Source organism: Erinaceus europaeus, chromosome 7, assembly GCF_950295315.1.
Source record: "Erinaceus europaeus chromosome 7, mEriEur2.1, whole genome shotgun sequence".
Lineage (NCBI taxonomy): Eukaryota > Metazoa > Chordata > Mammalia > Eulipotyphla > Erinaceidae > Erinaceus > Erinaceus europaeus.
Genome location: NC_080168.1, coordinates 19,949,371 through 19,971,166, shown reverse-complemented (window position 1 = coordinate 19,971,166; position 21,796 = coordinate 19,949,371). Strand labels below are relative to the sequence as shown.

At 37.9% G+C, this 21,796-nt stretch overlaps 1 protein-coding gene across 2 annotated transcripts in view; it reads right to left on the bottom strand.

Moving 5' to 3' along the window:
- The window catches only part of BARD1 (BRCA1 associated RING domain 1), a 76,975-nt gene that overhangs the window by 30,520 nt on the left and 24,659 nt on the right, over nucleotides 1-21,796 (bottom strand). For both annotated transcript variants that reach the window (XM_060193952.1, XM_007527941.3), the window contains exons 4-6: nucleotides 16,562-17,514; nucleotides 11,647-11,727; nucleotides 8,541-8,713 (exon numbers count right to left, since the gene is read on the bottom strand). In XM_060193952.1, coding sequence (XP_060049935.1) covers nucleotides 8,541-8,713; nucleotides 11,647-11,727; nucleotides 16,562-17,514 — 1,207 coding nt within the window. The remainder of the gene's footprint in view (nucleotides 1-8,540; nucleotides 8,714-11,646; nucleotides 11,728-16,561; nucleotides 17,515-21,796) is intronic.

Genomic DNA, 21,796 nt, shown 5'->3' with positions numbered 1-21,796 from the left:
TTTACATTGAGAGCCACGACCACATGAAGCTTACCGTTTTAGGTGGCCTTTAAATACGTGGTTTCTGTGGCAAGAAAAGTAGTTTAGAGGGAGTCGGGTGGTGGCCCACCTGACTGAGAGCACATGTTACACTGCACAAGGACCCAGGTTCGAGACCCCAGTCCCACCTGCAGGGGAAAGTTTCACAAGTGGTCAAGCAGTGCTGCAGGTGTCTCTGACTCTCACCCTCCCTACTTTCCCCTCCCCTATCAATTTCTGACTGTCTCTGTCTATATAAATAAAGGTAATAAAAATAAACAAAAGAAAAGTGGTTTAGAAAAAAAGAATAGTTTAGTGGGTAGCACAGAAAAAGCATATGTGAAGGGCCCAGTTCCAATCCCTAGCATCACATATGCCTGAGCAGTGTTACAGGCTCTTTCTCGCCCACTCACATAAAATTGAAAGATAGTTTTTAAAATATTAAAAATAAACATGGTCTCTCTCTACTATGATTATGGATGACTTCAGCTTATCCACAGTTCATGAAAAACCCTCCTTACTGCTCATGAACTAGAGAATGACACTTTACAAATGCTATAGATGGTGAGATAATAGGCCAACCCTCAATGTGGCATCTCGGGAGGTGGAGACTATTAATTCTTGCTCTATTTCTGAAGCTTTGCCATGGACCACTGAAATTTAGAATTAGACACAAAATTTTATGTGGCCATCAAAAAACTCCTAACAAGAGAAGACAGGGCACACATATTAGATCTATCCTTTATTACGTGGGCAGAGAAAGAGTCACAAACATTTTTTTCCGTAATGATTAATTTGATAAACTAATCCTGCTTACAAACTTAGTGTGAAAAATCAGCTGTTAATGTACATAATGTATCGGCCCATTATTTCTTCTGTGTAGTTTAAAGTGATTGATTATTAATTGAAGACAGCGGTCAGTTACTTTTTATCATCACATATGGACGTTTCTTTTATTAAATATATGACCACTGCACCAATAATTTACTAACTTATTAGGATGGACTACCAAGGAACCATACAGAACTGTTTATCTTTATCTTTTTTTTTTTTCTTTTAATTTTAAACATCCTTAACCTAAAGTCTTAACACTTAAAGGAGGCATTTTGGAAAGATACACTGTGCTTACCTGTGATTCAACTGAGGACTACAATAAATAAGTGTAAACTAATAAACTATAATGCAATTTGTTAGTGAAAACTGATACATTATAAACTAAAGCTCCAGCAGTAAAGTGAACTCTGAAATAATAGCTGAAGGAGGAGCATCCATTAGCAAAGAAAATGCCCAGAAGCTATAACTGGATGAACATAAAGGACTATGTGAAGGGAATAAGAACATGACTTCTGAAATAGATGGAATCAATGAACGAAAGATTTCTATCAACGCTGAAGAGTCTACCACTGTGACATACAAAATGGAAAATCAGCCATAAAAATGAAAAGTCACAAATGTCTACTAGTTAAAACTATACTGATCAATTCAACCCCAGCATAACTACTTCTACTTTCAAAATATAGGAAAATATCAACATCTTTCACTCCTAAATTTACATTTAGTACATGGCAGTATATTAATTTGCACTACTTCCTGCCAGTTCAGCGTCCTATCAGAGTCTCTTGCAATTTCAAAGGATTACCTGCAGGTAATGTTTTATCAATAGTAAAGTCTTAGAAACTGTACTTTCATGATTACTCAACAATTTGTTTGGCTCTATATGTTAACTCTTTTTTTTTTTTTTTTCCTGCCACCAGGTTCCAGATGCTACCAACCAGACTTCCCTGGACAGACAACCCCACTAATGTGTCCTAGAGCCCTGTGTCCCCAGAGACTCACCCCACTAGGGAAAGAGAGAAGGCTGAGAGTATGGATCGACCTGCCAACACCCACGTTCAGTGGGGAAGCAATTACAGAAGCCAGACCTTCCACCTTCTGAACCCCATAATAACCCTGGGTTCATACTCCCAGAGGGATAAAGACTAGGGAAGCTATTGGGGGAGGGGATGGGATACAGAGTTCTGGTGGTGGGAACTGTGTGGAGTTGTACCCCAATTATCCTATGGTTTTGTCAGTGTTTCCTTTTTATAAATAAAATTTTTTTAAATGCATATAAAATTAAAAATGCATTGTAAAAATCACATGAAAAGAGATATTTGTGAACTAAAAAAAAAAAACAAAAAAAAAACACCTGTACTTCTGTTGGTTTCTGAAACATTTTACATCATCACTACCAAAGAATCTCTTGGGGCTGAAAGATATAATGCAGCAATTATGCACCAAACTTTTGTGCCGGAAGTCCAGAGGTCTCGGGATCAATTCCTAACAACACCATGAGGCAGAACTGAGAAGACCTCTGGTTCTTCTCTCTGATTAAAAGAAAATAAATAGTGGTTTGGGAGGTGGCACAGTGGTAAAGCTTTGGACTCTCAAGCATGAGGTCCCGAGTTTGATCCCCGGCAGCACATGCGCCAGAGTGCTGTCTGGTTCTTTCTCTCTCCTCCTATCTTTCTCACAAATAAATAAAATAAAATAAAATAAATAAACAAAGGATCTCAAAATAGCTCACTTGGGTAGTATGCAGCTTTTTTGTGTGTGCAATGCAGGTTCAGTCTCAACACCTGTTCACTGAAGAAAGCTTTAAAATAGTGATACCCCCATCCCCTCTCTCTCCCTTTCTCTCCTCCCCAAGAAAAACCAAACAAAAACAAAAACACCTTAAAAATAATCTTTTAAATATTTTTATTAGTGATTTAGTAATGATTGACAAGATTGACAATAATTGGTATAAGAGGGGTACAATTCCATACAATTCCCACCACCAGAGTAAAATAAATAAAATAAATACCTTTTTATTCTGATTTTTCCCCTCTGTTCCTTCTCTAAACAATGTATTGGAAAACTGTAACAGTTACAACAGATCATATTATTGTGAAATGTTGATTTTTACAAAATTGCTATCACTGGTGTACAACTTCATATCTCCCTGTGATAGGTGTCAGCATATTTCCTCTAATGTATTACTACTCTATTTGTTCAACTATATTTTATATAATTTTGAAACTACCTTTTATATAAAACTTTTGAAGTTATACCTAAAAATTTTAAATTGACTTCAAGTTCATAAATTATTGCCTTTTTTACTATTACAACACTAATGGAGGCTCATAGCTACTAGTTCAGGATAAAAGATTGTACATAAAACAGATTTATGTACTAATATACATGTATCACATACATAATCAAAACTAGAATCATTTAATTAATTTTAACATGCACAGAATGAGTACATATGTATATATCTGATCATATGGTAATCAACATATCACTTAAAAGAATATTTTCAAGAATGTTTTTGGTCAAAAAGAAACTACTTTGAAGGTAGTTTTTATCCTCACAGAGTTCGGTGAACCAAACTAGAGGAAAATAAATAAATATAAAGGACTTACATGTCTGCTAAGTCTCCGCAGATATAAAAAGGAAAAAGAAAATAAAGTATACAGCATAAAGAAAAGTCTGTGAGAGGGTCTTAAGGTAAGATGCTATAGCAATTAGAAACATTAATAAGAAAAAAGAAAAGTTCAAGAAAGAGAGACAAAGAAAAGAAATAAAGGAGCATGAGGAAAGGAGGAAACACATGGGAAATCTGGAAATATAAATAATGACAAGATTAGAGAACAAAACAATAGTGTGAAAGAGTTGGAGGTTTTTTGGTTTTTGTTTTTTCACCTCCAGGGTTATTGCTGGGGCTCGACATCTGTACCATGAATCCACCGCTCCTAGAGGCCATTTTTTCTCCTTTTTGTTGCCCTCATTGTTTTATCATCATCGTGGTTATTACTATTGTTGTCACTGCTGTCATTGTTGTTGGATAGGACAGAGCGAAATGGAGAGAGGCGGGGAAGACAGAGAGGGAGAGAGATAGACACCTGCAGACCTGCTTCACCGCTTGTGAAGCAACCCCCTTGCAGGTGGGGAGCCGAGGGCTCGAACAGGGATCCTTGAGCTGGTCCTTGTGCTTCACACCATGTGCGCTTAACCTGCTGCGCCACCACCTGGCCCCAAGAGTTGGAGTTTTAAAGCAACAAATCCAGATAGTTGCTTCTTCATTTATAAAATGGCAATGACAATACAACATATTTTACAAGACTGTTGTAAAAATCTAATTATTTAACACATCAAAAGTACTTAAAGCAATGCTTGATAGATAACAAAACCCTGATAATTAATGGTTTCTAGTATCATTAAGCTTTTGTTGAAGAACAGATGAAAAAGAAAGAAAAACACGTTATATCTGTAGTACTGATCTTTCTCTTCATTTTTTTGTCTAATTCCACTACTTACTGAGAGGTTAAATTGAGGTACTGAATATTTCACTTTCATCCTAAAGATAGAGTTCAGAAATGAGTATGATCCTTGTTTGCCCTTCCCCCTCTAGTACAACTTAACAGACAACTATGGGCCAGTTGGTGGCAGGCCTGGTTGAGTGCACATGTTACCACATACAGTTTAGCTTCAAAAGCAGTGAAGCTGAAGGTTCTTCTTTCTCTCTCCCTTTTAAATTCTCTCTGGCCTATCAAAATAAAGTCGATAAAAAAATAAAAATAAATTACTATAAAGAATGATACATCTTTGGATCAATAAATAGCAGGCATCTGCTACACCTGAGCCCAACATGAGCTGCACCACTAATAGAGAGAGCGAGAGCGAGAGAGAGAGAGGCAAATTTACTCTTGCACTTGCATATACAGATCATTCAATCCCAAACACATATGCAAGAAGGGATTTTTACTAATGCTAGCCTAACATGCATGACAGGATAATCAAGACAGACCACAAATGAAATCCTCTATGAACAACTTCTAAATTGCAAATACATGGATTTAATTTTTCGAGTCACTTGGCTTGCTGTGAAGGAGCAAAAAAGCACAGAAATTCAAAAGAACAGCATGTTTTGTTTGTTTGTTTTCCCAAGCAATAAAAGATAAATTATCTCTGTTGCAAGGAGATTAATATTTTTAAAATTAACTAGGGTAGTGGGGCAATTTAAGGGTCCACTGATTCATAAAATATTTTCTGGGAGTCGGGTGATAGCACAGCGGGTTAAGCGCAGGTGGCACAAAGCACAATGGCAAGCGTAAGGATCCCGGTTTGAGTCCCAGGATCCCCACCTGCAGGGGAGGCTCTACTGATTACATATATGAGAAAGGCTCTACTGATATGAGCAAGGCTCTACTGATTACATATATGAGAAAATTTTTAAAATCGTTTGAAGGAAATAGGGACTGGAGGAACTGTGGACATATAAGGCCTGGGAGATAAGTGATTCCGGGCTATTAAAGTTTCACAGCCATTTTTGAAAGTTTTACTTTTATTTTAAAAGTATTAAAGATATGTTGGTGATGGGTGTGGTTTAGAACTATTATCCTGTAATCCTGTAAGCCACTATTAAATCACTAAAATGGAAGTAAAGGTAATAGCTTAAAAATACGTAAAGTTTTAAAGATGGGGGTTAAGTGGTGGCACGCCTGGCAGGGCACACAGATCACTATACATGAGGATCTGGGCTCAAGCACCTGGTGCCCACCTGCAGGGGTAAGGGTTCACCAGTGGCATAGAAGTATTTCAGGTGTCTCTTTCTCTTGCTCTCCTCTGTCCTTCTCTATATTTCTCTGTTCCAAGAAAGAAAGAAAGAAAGAAAGAAAGAGAGAAAGAAAGAAGAAAGAGGGAGAAAGGGAGGGGGGAGAGAGAAAGAAAGAGAGAGAGGAAGGAAGGAAGGAAGGAAGGAAGGAAGGTAGGTAGGTAGGTAGGTAGGTAGGCCAGTTGGTCTTAACTGCATTATGGGTGATGAATTAAAGAAAAGGAATCTAAAGAGGAGTTCAGTTAGAAATCTGATGACATCAACCAAGTGAACACTAAATACTATATAAAATAAACCAGAATGATAAAAAAAAAAGTCATAGAAAATACTAAAGCACAATGGCCAACAATCTGAAAGAGTAACATTTAGAGAGTTACCATGTCATTATATCCTAAAGTACATTCAACCCTGCACTTGCCATAATATTTATTTATTTGATAGAGACAGAGGAACTGAGATGGAAGGGGTGGATAAGTGAGGGAGAAAGAGAGACATCTGTAGCAATGCTTCACTGCTCATGAAGCTTCCCCCTCTCCTCATGCTCCTAACCTCTCCCACTCTCTGTTTCCCACCCAAAGGTGGGGACCAGGGTCTTGAACCCAAGTCCTCTGCATTTCTCTTAAACTGTTTTAACATCTATTCAACACCATTGCCAACCTCTTTCACCAAATAATGCCCCTGACCCGCATTATCCAAACTATCAACCAGCTGCCCAAGTCAATTGCCATTGGCGTGTGTGTGTGTGTGTGTGTGTGTGTGTGTGTGTGTGTGTGTTTGAGGTTGTCTGTGTGATGCCACCAAGAGGATACCATACTAATTAATGTTTATGCCACACACTTAGAGAAAGAAAGGAGGGTGGGCACTAGACAGACGAGATAGGAGAATGAATAACACCAAAGCATGCCCTCAATACCCACGGAGTTTCCTTTGATGCTGTTTGTGATGTTCCCATGTGGTGCTAGAGATCAAATCCACAGCTGCAGGCATGGCAAGATCCCATCTTACCCACTGAGTCATCTCCCTGCCCTACCACGTGACCATAAATTAACTAATATAACATGCATTTTAAAAGTTAGCTCCTCAAAAATAGTAGCCACCTTGACAAACAATTCATAGTAACTGATGGCTAATGACCACTGAATGCCAAGCACAGATACAGATAATTTTCATTCCATCACTGGACACAGTCTACTGGATAGGGTAGGGCTATAGATATACCCAAACCTGCCACAAGTAAATCTGTTTAAAACAATGCATTGATTTACAAAGGCATCTGGAAAAGCAGTTTCTCACTGTCTCATGCCCACACCTTGTATATTAATAAGCTTCACAGAGAAGTGAAGAATCATGGTGTACAAACCACAAGAGAGGCCCTGTGTTTTTGGCTCATTAATCCTCACTATGCTTTGAAGAAATAGAAAAGCAGCAGGCATCACCCATGTTTTATAGGTGAGAACACCCAGGCATAGAAATTAACCTGCCTCAGGCTATAAAGTCAATAATGGAGTCACAAATAAAAGCTGGATTCCCCAGCGCCCTGACCAGTGCTCCATTCATTAAAGTAGTCATGGCTGATTTAAGAACTCAAGGATGGAAACTATTTAGTTTCATCTGACCCAGCAACCATTTGCTTTATCAAATGGCTTGCCATATCCACAACAGGGTCGTTAGGCATTCAGTCCATATATAGGTAAACTGAAGCATATATAGCTGTGTGTGTGTGTGTGTGTGTGTGTGTGAATAAAAAATAATAACCAGAAGATATGCATCATTGAGCTTGCCTTGACATACTCTTATCACATGTAACGGGAAATAAAAGATTAGACACAACAGAACTAACAGACCAAGGTACAGTACATTCCTGCATTATTAATTTGTCTTCAATTGTATTATATGATTACTTACAAAAAAGCACAACCTAGAGGCTCAGCATTTTGTAATTCTTATTTGCCTCTGTAACCAGGCGAAGTTGGACATATTTATGCTCTTTCCAAATCTATAGAAGCAATGGGGGCACAGAAAGACCATTCTTGCATTTTCGTTTCACCTACCTTATTAGCTGAGAAGGGTGAAATAATAAGTAAAAAGACACAAACCAACTTATAGATTAAAGACATAAAATCCACATATGGCATTCGCTTGTGACACTCTTGACAATAGCAATTTTAAAATGCAGCCGCCAGCATTCACTAATGTTTTTCTGTGCCCTGACATTGCAAAACAATTTACCTAGAGCTGCATTTGAATGATGCAAGGAAAAAAAAAAAATCTAAGAAATAATTCCACTATACTTGCCAGTATCTGAAATCTTACATATTTTAACTGCTGTAATACTGACTATGCAGAAAAGACATAAAAGGAAGAGACTATTCTGGACAATTCTAAGGAAGTAAGCATTAAAAAAAAAAAAGCTATTTCTAATTTCTATGACTCTAATTCCCATTACTAACTACAAATCAGTCTATAGAATACAAAAACTACAATTTTGTCAAGAAAAGTCAAAGATTCCAAAAAAGCAAGATCTGTAAGCACAAAGGAAAATGATACAGTTTATTTTTCCTCCTTTTTTTTTAATGATAGAAGGGGATGGAGAGGGAGAGGGAAAAGGAAAGGGAGAGGAAGAAGGAGGAAGGAAGAGACCACAATACTAAAGCTGCCTTCATGGCAATGAGAGCTGGGCTGCAAGTGAGGCTGCGCACATGCGCACCAGCAAGCTATCCAAGTGGACTGTTTAGCTGGCCTGTAAGTGCAGACTGTAAATGCTAAAAATAATGGTCAGATCTAACTTTGGTTGTGACAGAGAAGCAAGTCATAAGTTGGTTATTGATTTTTGTTTTATCACAGACCCTCACTCAGGAATACAAGTCAATTATAAACTACTTACACGGCATTCCTGGAGGCTCCATAGGAAAGTAACAGCTTGACGATATCCACGTGACCATTCTTGACAGCATCATGAAGTGGTGAGTCATTCTGGTACCCAGTGGTGTTCACCAATGCCTTATGCTGAAGCAACAATTCTACTACCTTCAGGTGCCCATGGCTGCAGGCTTCATGCTAGTTAAAGACAGAGTAAACAGAGTCATGAGGAAAAGCAACAGAATTCAAAATAAATCTGCACTTTGGAAAATTAAATGTGAACCTAAAGTGGTTCTTTGCTAAAAGTCATACAGACTGTAAGTTGTTGTCAGAGTGAAAGTGACTGTTAGCTATCTCTGTGTGAACAGGCACAGTGGTTGAGATCTACACAATTCAAATGGAAAGATGACATTTATTTGAGCCTAGGGCCGAGAACTTTTTCCAAAAATAATGTATACTAGAGTCAGGTAATAGCTCACCCAGTAGATCCCAGGCCTTAACCACACACAAGGTTGGGGTTTCAGACCCTGACACCACCAGGGAACACTATGACACCAGGGGAAACCCCACACATGGTGGAGCAGTGTAGTCTCCTATCTATCTATCTATCTATCTATCTATCTATCTATCTATCTATCATCTATCTACCTATCTATCTATCTATCTATCTGAAATGGAAAAAGCTTAGTAGCAGTGGGGTCACATATATGTGGCCCTGGCATAGCATTAGAAAGAGAGGTCGGGTGGAAGCATTCCTTTAAACCAACCGCAGCTCCCAAAGTGTTCTACAATAAAAACTAAAAACAAGCAAATGGATTGTAAAACATCTCCAATATTGCAAGACTAAATAGAACTCATTAAATCAGGTGCTTAGCCATAGAATAAGTGGTATACCCGCACATACAACAACAAAGTGAATAACCTAGGATGGATGCTTATGAGGCAAACCTCGGCTGAAGCAACAGATTATTGTGTAACTAGCATCAGTGGTCACAAAAAGAACAGGAAGCAGGTGCTGAGAAGAAATTCTTACTGAATGAATGATCTTAACTGGTGACAACGGGATCCTCAAAGATGACTCACATGTGAATCTTTCTGCATAATGAACTAGCAATTCCACTAAGCTATACTCCAATGAATCTCTGGCATACTGCACTTTTTTGAGTCTATCTATTCAATTCATAATAGCTGTCTGTAGATCTATTTCTCAGAGAAAGGAATCCAAATTAGGTATCAGGTCCTCTAAATCACTCACTGGACTTTACTACAATTTGACTTAGTGTGTGTATTTTCTCTCTCCCTCTCTCTCTCTCTCTCTCTCTCTCTCTCTCTCTCTCTCTCTCTCCTTTGAAAAGGTTAGTCTGTAAAGTCCAAAAAAACAAAGTGCTTTTGATTCAGGATAAGCCTATCAGCTAAAATTTGGCAAAAAGACATTATACGGGACCTTAAGCTGTTTTTGCACCTAATGAGAACCTTTCAATGTCTTTGCTGACCTTCCAGTTCATAAAATAAGGGCCTCCCAAGCTGGGAGTATGGATCAACCAGTCAATGCCCATGTTCAGCGGGGAAGCAATTACAGAAGCCAGACCTTCCACCTTCTGCATCCCACAATGGCCTTGGGTCCATACTCCCAGAGGAATAAAGAATAGGAAAGCTATCAGGAGAGGGGATGGGATACAGAGATCTGGTGGTAGGAACTGTGTATAGTTGTATCCCTCTTACCCTACGGTTTTGTTAATGTCTCCTTTTTTAAATTAAAAAAAATTACAAATAAATAAATAAATAAAAGAGCACAATAAAAACAAATAAATAAATAAGGGCCTCCACCCCATCTGCAGGTACTTCTATGGCTGTATCCAGATCACACGCTTACCTTCCTAGTGTAATTGACCCACAAAGTGCTTATGTGTAGTTGTGCTGTTCTTCCAACTTTTTCGTACATCCTTAGTAACGGTAAGCAGACTGTTAAAAATGTTCAATATAAGCAAAGATTTCTACTGGTTCTATACATTTGCAACTGGAGAGGATTATAAGTGAGGCGAACACAGTTTCTCATTAGGATCACTGCTTTATCATACACTCCAACATTCAGTTCTTTTGACTTCTATTCCAAGAAACCCAGTTGCAATAGCATACAATACAGTAGAATGGAGAATGTTACAAAGTCAGCTGCAACACTCAGTTCTCTACACAGCAGTTAAATTCAATAGTATAGTAGTGAAATGAAAGTTTATAGGTTGCTGGTGGACCCCCACTTCTGCATCCCAGTATCCTAAGTGGCGGGCTCTGCTTGTAGCCAACCTGCTCTCACCTTTACTGGCTGTACCTTGATGGACTCTGTAACCAATCAGCTTGTGCCATGCCCAGTTTAAAACAGATAAATGGTGGGTGCTGAGGCACAAGTGTGTGCAGGTCTGGTAGGAATCAGCTTGAAACCAGTTAACATGAAATAAACGTAACTCCCTGTCCTCCATGTGGCTGCAGGTCTCATTCTTGGGTTACTTTGAGCTATAATATGGAATTTTTATTCCTAGAACTAAATTCCTAAGTCTAAAATTAATGAGTCAAAAGGCAGGCAATTTTTTTTTTTTTTGTCTGACTGAAAAGCTAAATGGAATATCATTTTTCTCTTGGTGTGGTGATAACAGAAATTCACCAGGTCAAAAAGAGAACGTGTGTATGACAGAGGATGACATACTGTTGCAGCAGACTGGACTTCCCAGGTTATCCAGGACAAAAAGCGAGAGACCAAGAAACACTTGGGAGAATAAGGAGTATTTATTTATTCATGCTAGCTGTTCAGGATGGGTTCATACCCAGCAATGCCTAAACCCAGGATGGGGCTAGAAGGCTTTCGTCTGTGGTTAACATGCAGGAGGGCTGCTGCTTTGGGGGCACAGCTGGCAGGGAGAAGATGCTTGTGGGTAGCTTGAGAGCGGTTGCACAGAAGCAGAACTTAGCTGTAAGATGGGAACTTTTGACTTTCTGAGTTACTTTCATTTTCCCTGACCTAATATGGACACAGCTAAGCTTTCCCTCTTCTGACCCCTCTGTGCCTGCTGCCTTAATACAACTGTATTTAATTATAAAGCATGAATAAAATGAAAAGGGAAAAACAAACATAAAACTACCAATGGTGTCCATCCAGCATGGTCTTTAACATTTGGGTCGCTTCCACTCTGTAAGAGGTATTCAACAGAAGGAACATCGCCCTAGTAGAAAAATGAAAAGAAATTAAAAATCATTAATGAAATAATGGAAGATACTGAGATTTATGTTTTTTTTCTTTAGTTCTTTAAGACAGACTAGAACTTCAATCTTTTTTCTTCTATCTATTGATCATGAGTTAATAAATATTATGTCAGTGAAATATCCCTTGGTCCCATGTCAATGGCAGCCACTGGTCTGTCCTGATACAGTGTACAAAATCTCTGCTTCTAGCAGCTTACAGCACCATTCACTTCTAGACGTCAAATAAAGACAAATGGGAAAGAAGAGCTGATCATAATGAATTTCTTTCTTTCTTTTTTTTACCAGAGCACTACTCAGCTGTGGCTTGTGGTGGTGCCAGGGATTGAACCTGGGAACTCATAACCTCAGGCACTAAAGTTGTTTGCATAACTATTAGACTGTCTCTCTAGCCCTTAATGAAGGTTTTCAAGTCATCCTTTCAATTTTTTTTTTTCCAAAAAAGAAAAACATCCATTTTGAGCATACATGATTTGAGTACTGTGTAAACAAAATTTAAAATAAGACTGCTGAGTGAACCCAGTGTTAAAACTGTCAAAAACTACCTCATTGGCAGTTTCTTTATCCTTACTAATTAATTTTATTTATTTTATTTGCTTAGCATTTGAGTAGGCAAAAGACTTGTTTTCTATAAAAATAACATCAATCACTCTGAAAAAGGCTGAGTAAAGCTGCATATGAGAACACACAACAAGGTTGTATTCAGGTAGTTTTGTAAAGTGCTTATTTAGGGAGGAGGAAAAGCTCTCCCCCCTGATTCTAAGAACCAATACTCTTCAGAAATGGGTTTTTCTCCTCTCTTGGTTTAATAATGTGTAAGTCACTATGTCCCCTAAATAAGTAACATTTCTTTTACTTTGTTTTTGAGTTATCACTCAAATGCAGAGAATCTGAATCGTGTCTAAAAACAAACTCACAGTACATATTTATATGTTAGTAGGTTAACAGAAAAACCTTAAATATTCAATAGGCCTGAAAAATTACGTTTCAGTGAATAACTCATTTCCATTAAAGGAAAACACTTCCCATAGTGCCTCAGAAGTACAATTCTATACTCCCACTGTAAGTTCACATGTGCCCATTAGTAAGTTTTGTTAATCAGAAATACATGTCACGATATGCATTTGAATATTTTAAAACAACTTCATAAATGATAGGGGAGAACTACACGCATTCCCAATCTTCAACATTTGAAAATAAACAAACAGAAAAGGTTTTCTAAAAAACTCTTCATTCTAATTCTATAGGGAACCACAAAAATTTATTAACCAAAAGAAGCACAGTAAATATAAAAAATAATCATAGAATGAGAGTCATGCATGAATAGCAACATAGGGATAGTGACAATTTAAAAGAATAAAATGCATAATTTTTTTAAGATTGCCAGACTGCTATTTTTCTTTCATGCTATAAAAAGTGTCTTCTGTTGACATTCTACCACTAGACTTTCTGGAAATGTCTGATTTGTAAACAGTCTGCATTTTACCCTAAATAAGGATTTTTCCCCCTAATACTTAAAAGCTTGGTATTTGCACAAAGAAATTTACAAAAGAGAGCAGGGGTAGGATAGCATATCGGTTATGCAAAGAGACTCTTATGCCTGAGGCTCTGAAGTCCCAGGTTCAATCTCCCACATCACCATAAAACAGAGCTGATCAGTGCTTTGGTAAGGAAAATAAATAATTAAAATAAATAAATTAAATAAATTACAAAAGACACACAAGAAAGTAAGTAATACTATTAGCAGGTGGGGTTTATCTGCCAGATAAAGTGTCTGGAGGCAGATATGAGGATGAGGCTTTCCCCTCTAAGGATCCTTATTTGCCTTTAATTTTGAAATGTGGAATTAGTACCCAAATTTTGAAATTAAATATTAAATGTCAACTATACTGCAGATAATAATAAAACTATAAGGAGTCACATGAAACAGGAAACTGCATGAAGATAAATGCAAACAAAACATTGTCCTAGAGAAGGAACCAACTGCAGGGATTCTGTCAAAAGAATCTGCTAATAAAGTAAGGTATGAGTTAGATTATGAAGGTTAGATCCAAAGTACAGGAGGAGGGGTGATGTAGAGGAGAGAATATAAGCGAGAGAAGAGAATGCATGTGGGGTCCCAGAAGCATTGATGGACACACCTCAATAGTCCCTAAGATTAAAGTTCAGTGTAGCAGGAGGATGGGGTTCAAGTCACGGCTGAGTAGAAAATTCACTCATTTATTCAACAAACAGCCATCTATAATATGCAAGGCAATGTTCTAGATATTAAAGATAAAGTAGACAACAAATAGTATTCTTGTTTTCATTCTAAAGAACGGTGAGAAATTCATCTTTAATAATATCAGGAAATAATAATAGGAAGGAAAACAAAATAAGCTAAGGGTATGAACTGCTGTTTTAAGTAAGTTAAGAAAAGTCTTTCTAAAGAGATAGCATTTGAACAGAAGCCTAAAGAAGAGATTCCATAGAGTTGTGTAAACCACCGGGGGAGTGTGAATTTAAATATAAGTGATAAGACACATGACAAGTTCTGACTTCAGTGAGAGGACTCTGGCTGTCACATACAGATTCAACTAGAGCAAGTGTAAAGAAAGAAATAGGAGAGCAAGAAAGGAGGGAGCTACTTCAACGACGTGATCAGAATAATGATACCCCCTCTCACCCTGAGAAAAAATGTTTATGTCCTAATCCCCAGAATGGGAGAACTTATTACTGTATGTGGCAAAGGGATTTTATAATGTGATTAAGGGTACAAACCTTGAAACAGGGAGATGGTCCTGTGCACTCATAATGACAACCTAATCATGTGAGTTCTTACAAGTCATGAACCTTTCCTGGGTCAGAAAGATGGGTTACAAAAAGAAATTCACCAGCCATTGTTGGCTTTAAAGGCAGGCAGAAACGAGCTACTGACTAAGGAATGTAACAGATCCCAGAACCTGACAGCAACCTGCAACTAAACTAATAAACAGAAATCAACCACAAGGAACCATGTGATTCCCACCAAGAAATGAAAAAAGGGGATTTTAGAATTTCCAGAAAGTAACACAGCTGACAAAAAATTATTTTAGTCTGATGAGACCCATAGTGGACTTCTGATTTACGTAACCATAAAAACATTAACTTGCCTTGTTTAAAATCATGAAGTTTGTTATGACTGTGATAGGAAACAAACACAAGTGGTCAGGGCAGGAAAAGTAGCTTCCACTAGGATGGTAAGATGGGAAGGTTACAAAAATGTCTAAGAAATAGATTTGGGGCAGGATATTGAAGAATTGTAATTTTTAATTTTGTTTATTTGATAGAGACAACCAGAAATCAAGAGGGAAGGGGGTGATAGAGAGGAAGAGAGAGAGAGACTCAGCTACTTTTGGTGGCCATTTTATTTTTTCTTATCATTTCTGATAAATAGAAATACAGAAGGTGAGAGTTAGAGACAGATACCTGCAGCCCTGCTCCACTCACTACTTGTGAAGTTTCCCCTCCTTGCAGACAGGAACCTGAGGCTGAAACCTGGATCCTCAATTTGATAACATGTGCACATTACCAGGGACAGCACCCTCCCTCACCACACACACACACACACACACACACACACACACACATATATTACCCTAATTTTAAAAACTCTACCTCTGGTATATTGCCTTAACACTTACACGAAACCACAGATAAAAAAGATAGAACCATTTTAAGTTCAACAAATTAGCCTTGACAAATACACCAGGTGCTCATAACCAGCCAGACTCCAAAGGAAGGAACACTAAAACACCTCTGGTCTTGAGGAAACACATAAAGAGAATTAACTTCAATGAACAGTTTAGTAAAAGGAAAATAGCTGTGGGTCACAAAGAAGTTTCTTTGTGGTAAACTGCACGAGTCATTTTTGACAGTCATATTTCCAGGTGATGGAAGGAATAGGCCACAATCTTTCAACCTTACTGGCCCTGTCAGTACCCACTAGGAGCGTCAAACACACAGAGAAGCTTGCTGCTTCTTACTGTACCCTTACTTCTTTTTCTAGGTAAACATGTGCTGCCCACAATGTGGTGACTGCCAATATTCATAAAGAAAGAGAAGAATACAAAAATAAAGTAAAAGCTAAAACGGTGAAAACTGAGCAAACCCTTTAAGAAACGGATGAAAACAAAATGGGCTTGGTACAATAGAAGCTGAAATACTGAAGTAAGGCTTCTCTCCTGGCAAGACTAGGTACCTAAAACACAAGGACCCCTGCTCTAGTTCAGAAGTCAGCACATTTGATGCAGGTTAATTTTTATCGTGCTCTAATGTAATTCTTCACAAGCTCCAATTAAATGGTTTGACATTTGGTCTCATTCAGAAATTGTATTTCAAGGCCCAGGAAGCAGAGAAGTGAGATCGTTCAACTTGGAAGCCCAAGGTCCTGAGTTTGATCCGAGGCATCATCTCAAGGATGCTCTGGCTCATTCCCCTCCAGCTCCCACATCACCATGCTGTGTTAATAAATAAAGTATTTTTTAAAAAGTGTATTTCAGGTAGCACGGCAGGTTAAGTGCACATGGCACACAAGGACCAGCATTAAGAATCCTGGTTCGAGCCCCCGGAAGTCGCTTCACAAGTGGAGAAGCAGGTCTGCAGGTGTTTATCTTTCTCTCCCCCTCTGTCTTCTCCTTCTCTCTCCATTTCTCTTTGTCCTATCCAATGATGATGACATCAATAACAACAACAATAACTACAACAATAAAGGGCAACAAAAGGGAATAAATAAATAAATATTTTTTAAAAAGTGTATTTCAGAGTTAAGTACCATACCTTAATAGAAGCAACATGGAGCAAAGTCTCTCCTCTATGATTTTTCTTCATAGGTATAAGGTTCCTGGGTGATAACTTCATGGCTGAGGGGCTAGCCATCATCCGCCTGTAACTTGGACTATTCAGTGTAGACGGTGGTGTGTCTGGGGAAAGGCTAATGGATTCATCTAATATATTAACGCTTTTCCTCCTTGATGTGTCACTGCCTCTACGTTTGCTTGAAGGTGGTGAAGAACAATCAGGCAGTGCTATCTTTTCCGAGGGCAGTGTTTCCTTAACAGAACCTTGACCCATGCTTGGAATGCTGCTTTTATACCTCTTAGAGATGGGACTCAAAAGTCTGTTGGGAGACCCACGTTTTCCAGTCTGGCCTAATGGCAAGGATTCTGTAGAAGGAACAGGTTCTTCACAGACATTGTCCTTAGGAGTCACTTCTTCATTTCTACTCTCTGTTTCTGGAGACACTATTTGCTCAGCCAACGGTAACGAGACTTCAGATAAATTTTCAAAGTATTCAGAGTCAGTTACAGAGCCGCTGGCTAGCAAATCAATTCCACCATTTAACTGAGGACGAGAGATGATAGATGGTTGGCTACAGAAAGAGACCAGTTTTTCCTTAAATTCTTTTGAGTCAAGTTCATGGCCTTTTTCTGTCTCTAAATTCCATGTTCGGTTGACTTCAGCTAAAGTTTTCTTCTTTTGCTTTTTCCCAGACCTTGCAGAAGTCTTTTTAGGTCTCTCAGATACATCTGAAGGACTTGAAGAAACAAATTCATATGATGAAGTTTGCTGAGCATTTTCATTATTTACTGCTCGAGGCTGTGTTTGCACTGAAATTTTATTTACAATATATCTAACCTTCTTACTTCGAGGACTAAACCACATTTTAATGGACTTTTTCTTACTTTCTGCATCATTAAATAAACTTTTCTTAGATGTATCCTCTTTCAAATCTGATAGAAAAAAGAAAAAAGAAATGTGTCATAAGAATTTAGTGAAAGGCAGTGGGAAGTAGTTTATTCTCAACCACGATGCAGGCTCTCACCATTCCTACTCAACTAATCATGCACAAAGATTGTGTAAGGAAGACCTACAATTGTATGTATTCACAGTTGACTTGACTCAGTATGAAGAATACCAGTCTTTTAAATTTTTAATAACAAAATATTTATCAAAGTCCAAAAATATAAGATCAGTATAACAAATTCATCTTCATATTCTTTAAATTTCTACTAATGAATGAATATAAACTGAAACTTTTAAACTTTTACAATCTAGACAGATATAAAGTGTGGCATATATGTCCACTGGAATGCAACTCAGCTGTCAAAAATGATGTAGTCATCTTTAGGAAGGGAGGGGCTAAAGGGTGAGAAAAAACTGAAGTTCAGAGTCAGAGTGTTTCATAGACACCAATCACAGTGAGATAAGAAATTGACCCATGTGTTAATGACTGTACTGTAAGCCATTATTTCCCCCAATAAAATGATCTGAAGGGGGAAAAAGTTTTAGAAAAAGCAAAAATGAAAATGTCAATATAAATCTAACAAAATATGTCTAAGAATGTTGAAATACAAATGTTTATAAAACAAATTCTCTACACATGGAAGACATACCAAACTCATGAACTGAAAATTTCAATATTGCTAAGATGTCAATGCTCTCAAATAGATCTTTAGACTTTAACAGAATATCAATGAAAACTCCACCAGACTAAAATATGCATGAGAAACAAAAGAAGTACAATATGGAAAAACAAAAAAAAACTATTGACAGAACATCCAATTCAATGCTGAAAATAAAGACAGAAATTCACACTATTTGATTTCAACTTACTTCACACAAAAAATATCCAGAGAAATAAGTAGAACACTTTATGTACCACCTAATATAGCCTCAAACTATATCAGCCCAAACCAGATGAGAACAAATGAGCTACAGACTATATATAAGTGAAATGTACATATAAACTGTTGAGAAAACTAAAGCAGATATTAAAAAGTACATAAAAAAGCTAAAACAAAGCTAGTGTTAAGTCATTATGATGATTATTCATATGGGGAAAGGAGGTACTAATTGGAAAGTAGAAATAAGAGATATTTTTAGAGTACTGTTTATTCTTAGTTCAGTCTGTGAAAATTCACTAAGCTCTACTTGTACAATATGTGCATTGTAATTTTAAGAGAAGATTAAGAAGAAGAAAAAAAGATACATAGTTAGCACCTGGCCCTGGTATCATTTATGCCAGAACAATATTAAATACATATTTCCACAGAGAAATTAAAACAAAGATTCAGTTTAAAAAATAAAAGAAATAAAAAAATACCACTGTCCCTAAGAAAGCAAGATGTCACATTTTGTAGGTGGATCTTTCTTCTGTAAATATCCTGCTGCTTTATGAAGGGCATTAAGAGGGAACAGAGGTCTCTGAGGACCTGACCTCCCCCATAAACCTATTCTCAGCACAGCTGCCAGTGATCCTTTCATAGTTGGTCAGATCCTGTCACTAAAATCCTCTGGAGCCTTCCCATCTGACTGAACGACAGCCATAATCTTAGCAGTTACCTATAAGCCAGAAACAACCTGATTCACCATTTCCTCCCTGATCTCATCTCCTGCTCTCCCTTCCTTATTTACCATACCAGCCATGGGCCTCACTGCTGTTCCTCAGAAGCACCAGCCCTGCTTCTGCCTCAGAATCGTTGCACTTTCGACCCCTTACCTAGAAGATCTCTTCTCAAATATATACATGTCTCACTCTCTCACCAACACCAGGCCACTACTTACATGTCACAGTCACATTTTCGGTGGCCATCCCTGACACCCTAATTGAACTTACAAACCCTTAACTCTTCCTGTATTTACACTCTCGTGTGATGTCTGTCTCTTTCCATATTATTATTACAAAAATGTATGTTTCTATACTACCACATGCCCAGTGCTGAGAGCAATGTCAAGCATATAGCAGCTGAAGTATTTGCTAAATGAATGAATGGGGTCTTAAAATCCTGGATCTCACTCAACCAATTCAAGGAAGGATTATAATGTTTACACTTAAAAACGATCACTCTTGGGAGTCAGGCGGTAGTGCAGCGGGTTAAGCAAAGGAGGCACAAAGTGCAAGGACCCACATAAGGATCCCGGTTCGAGCTCCTGGCTCCCCACCTGCAGGGGCGTCACTTCACAAGTGATGAAGCATGTCTGCAGGCGTCTTTCTCTCCCCCTCTCTGTCTTCCCCTCCTCTCTCCCATTTCTCTCTGTCCTATCCAACGACATCAATAACAACAATAATAACTACAACAATACAACAAGGGCAACAAAAGGGAATAAATAAATAAATAAATATTTAAAAAAAAAAAACGATCACTCTAACTACAGGAGAAATTCTAGAAAGAAAAAGGGACACAGTGACCAATCATGTGGCCAACATCCAAGAGAAAGGTCATAGTGGTTTTAACAAGCATTGTAGCAGCAGAAATACTACAGTGTCCAAATGAAATTTAAAGACCAGTAATTAACTAAATCAAGAGGCAAGGAAGACAATAAAAATGTTTAAAAGCTCAGTATAAGGAGAACAGATAACATTTAAAGAACTAAAAGGTGGCCTAAATACCTGCCTTGCAAAGAGCAAGAAAGAAAACAGTATAAAAATGAAACTTACAAACACAGGTAAAAGTCGGATCACACACAGTCTAGCTGGTAATTTTAAGAAGTTCAATAAGAGGGAAACTTATTAATCACAAGTATGCTTTCAGTATACACTGCAGACCCAGAAATTCTAGAGTAACTCAGGAGGTGGTCCTAGACACTATCTTTTTAATAGCTTAGTCAACGCAGAGGACTTTGGGGAGAAGGGAAGGGTCTATTATCAATAGGAAGATTATCCAAAAAGGCATACAGATCCAAGGTCTGCCCACTCCATCCACTAGGATGATGTTCCTTAGCTCAAAGGTAATATGCATTCTGCCTTCAGGGTCCTGCTATGAAATGAACATTTTTGCCAGCAGCATACTTTGGAGTGGTAGGTGGCAGGCTTCTGCTCCCCTACAGAAGCATTCATAAAAATCTCAAATGGAACTCAGTGCTCTTTCCCACACACCTGTCCTTATTTATCTGTTCTATCTGATATTTCTGGAGCCATATCCTTTCATAATCAACCAGTAACCTATTGAGAGTAAATGGTTTCTTGAATTCGGTGAGTCACTCTTTCCAAATTAACTAAGCACAAGGCAGTTGATGAGGTCTTTCTTGGAGCCTCAGAAGCACAGGTGATAATGTGGACTTGCAATTGGCACCTTTTGAGGAGGAAGAGGCAGCCCTGTGAGACTGGGTTCTTCCCCCATGACATCTGACTACCTCCACGTAATGTCAGAACTCATTTAAATTGAAGGATATTCAGTTGGTGACACAGAATGGCCTGATATATGAAAAATTCATACCTGCTGTGACAAGAGAAGTGTTACTGTACAGAAGTGGATAGAGAATAGAGATATAGTAATTTTATCCATTATATAATTACATGATAATCTATTATATCATATAAGTTTTAACTATGAATTATACCTACCAATCTTGCCCACTAACAGATAATCCAGAAATATTTATAATTAATCAGCTGTGCAGAGTATATGCTTTTGTGTTCTTACAGTGCATCTTTTTTTTCCCTAGATTTTATTTATTTATTCAAGAGAAATGATAGAAGATAGAGAAAGAACCAGACATCACTCTGGTACATGTGCTCCCAGGGATTGAACTCAAGACCTCACACTTGAGAGTCCAATGCCTTATCCACTGCGCCACCTCCTGGACCACCAGTACATCTTCTTTAAGATATCTTATTTTGGTTTTGCCTAATTTAAGCCCACTCACTTCCCTTAAAATTCTTCCCTCCCACGCCTTACAGGCAGGTAAAACCAACCTTAATCAGGCTGGCGGCATGGTTAATACACAAAAGTCTCCCAGAAAATGCATGATACTGAAGCTATGTGATATTCCCTCTTCAGTCTTGACAAGTACTTATCATTCACTTTAACAGCTAGAAGAAAACTTGAGCATCCTCTCATCGAATTCTCTACATTTCTTTTAAATTCTCTTAATTTTAAAGAGGAACTAGTTAAGAAAAAAGGAGAAGGGAACCTTCTAACTCAGAATGTTCTGTCCACACAAGCTGTAGTGTCAAGAGGCCATTCCAGCTAAAAATATATATATATATATATCATCACCAGATACAGGATT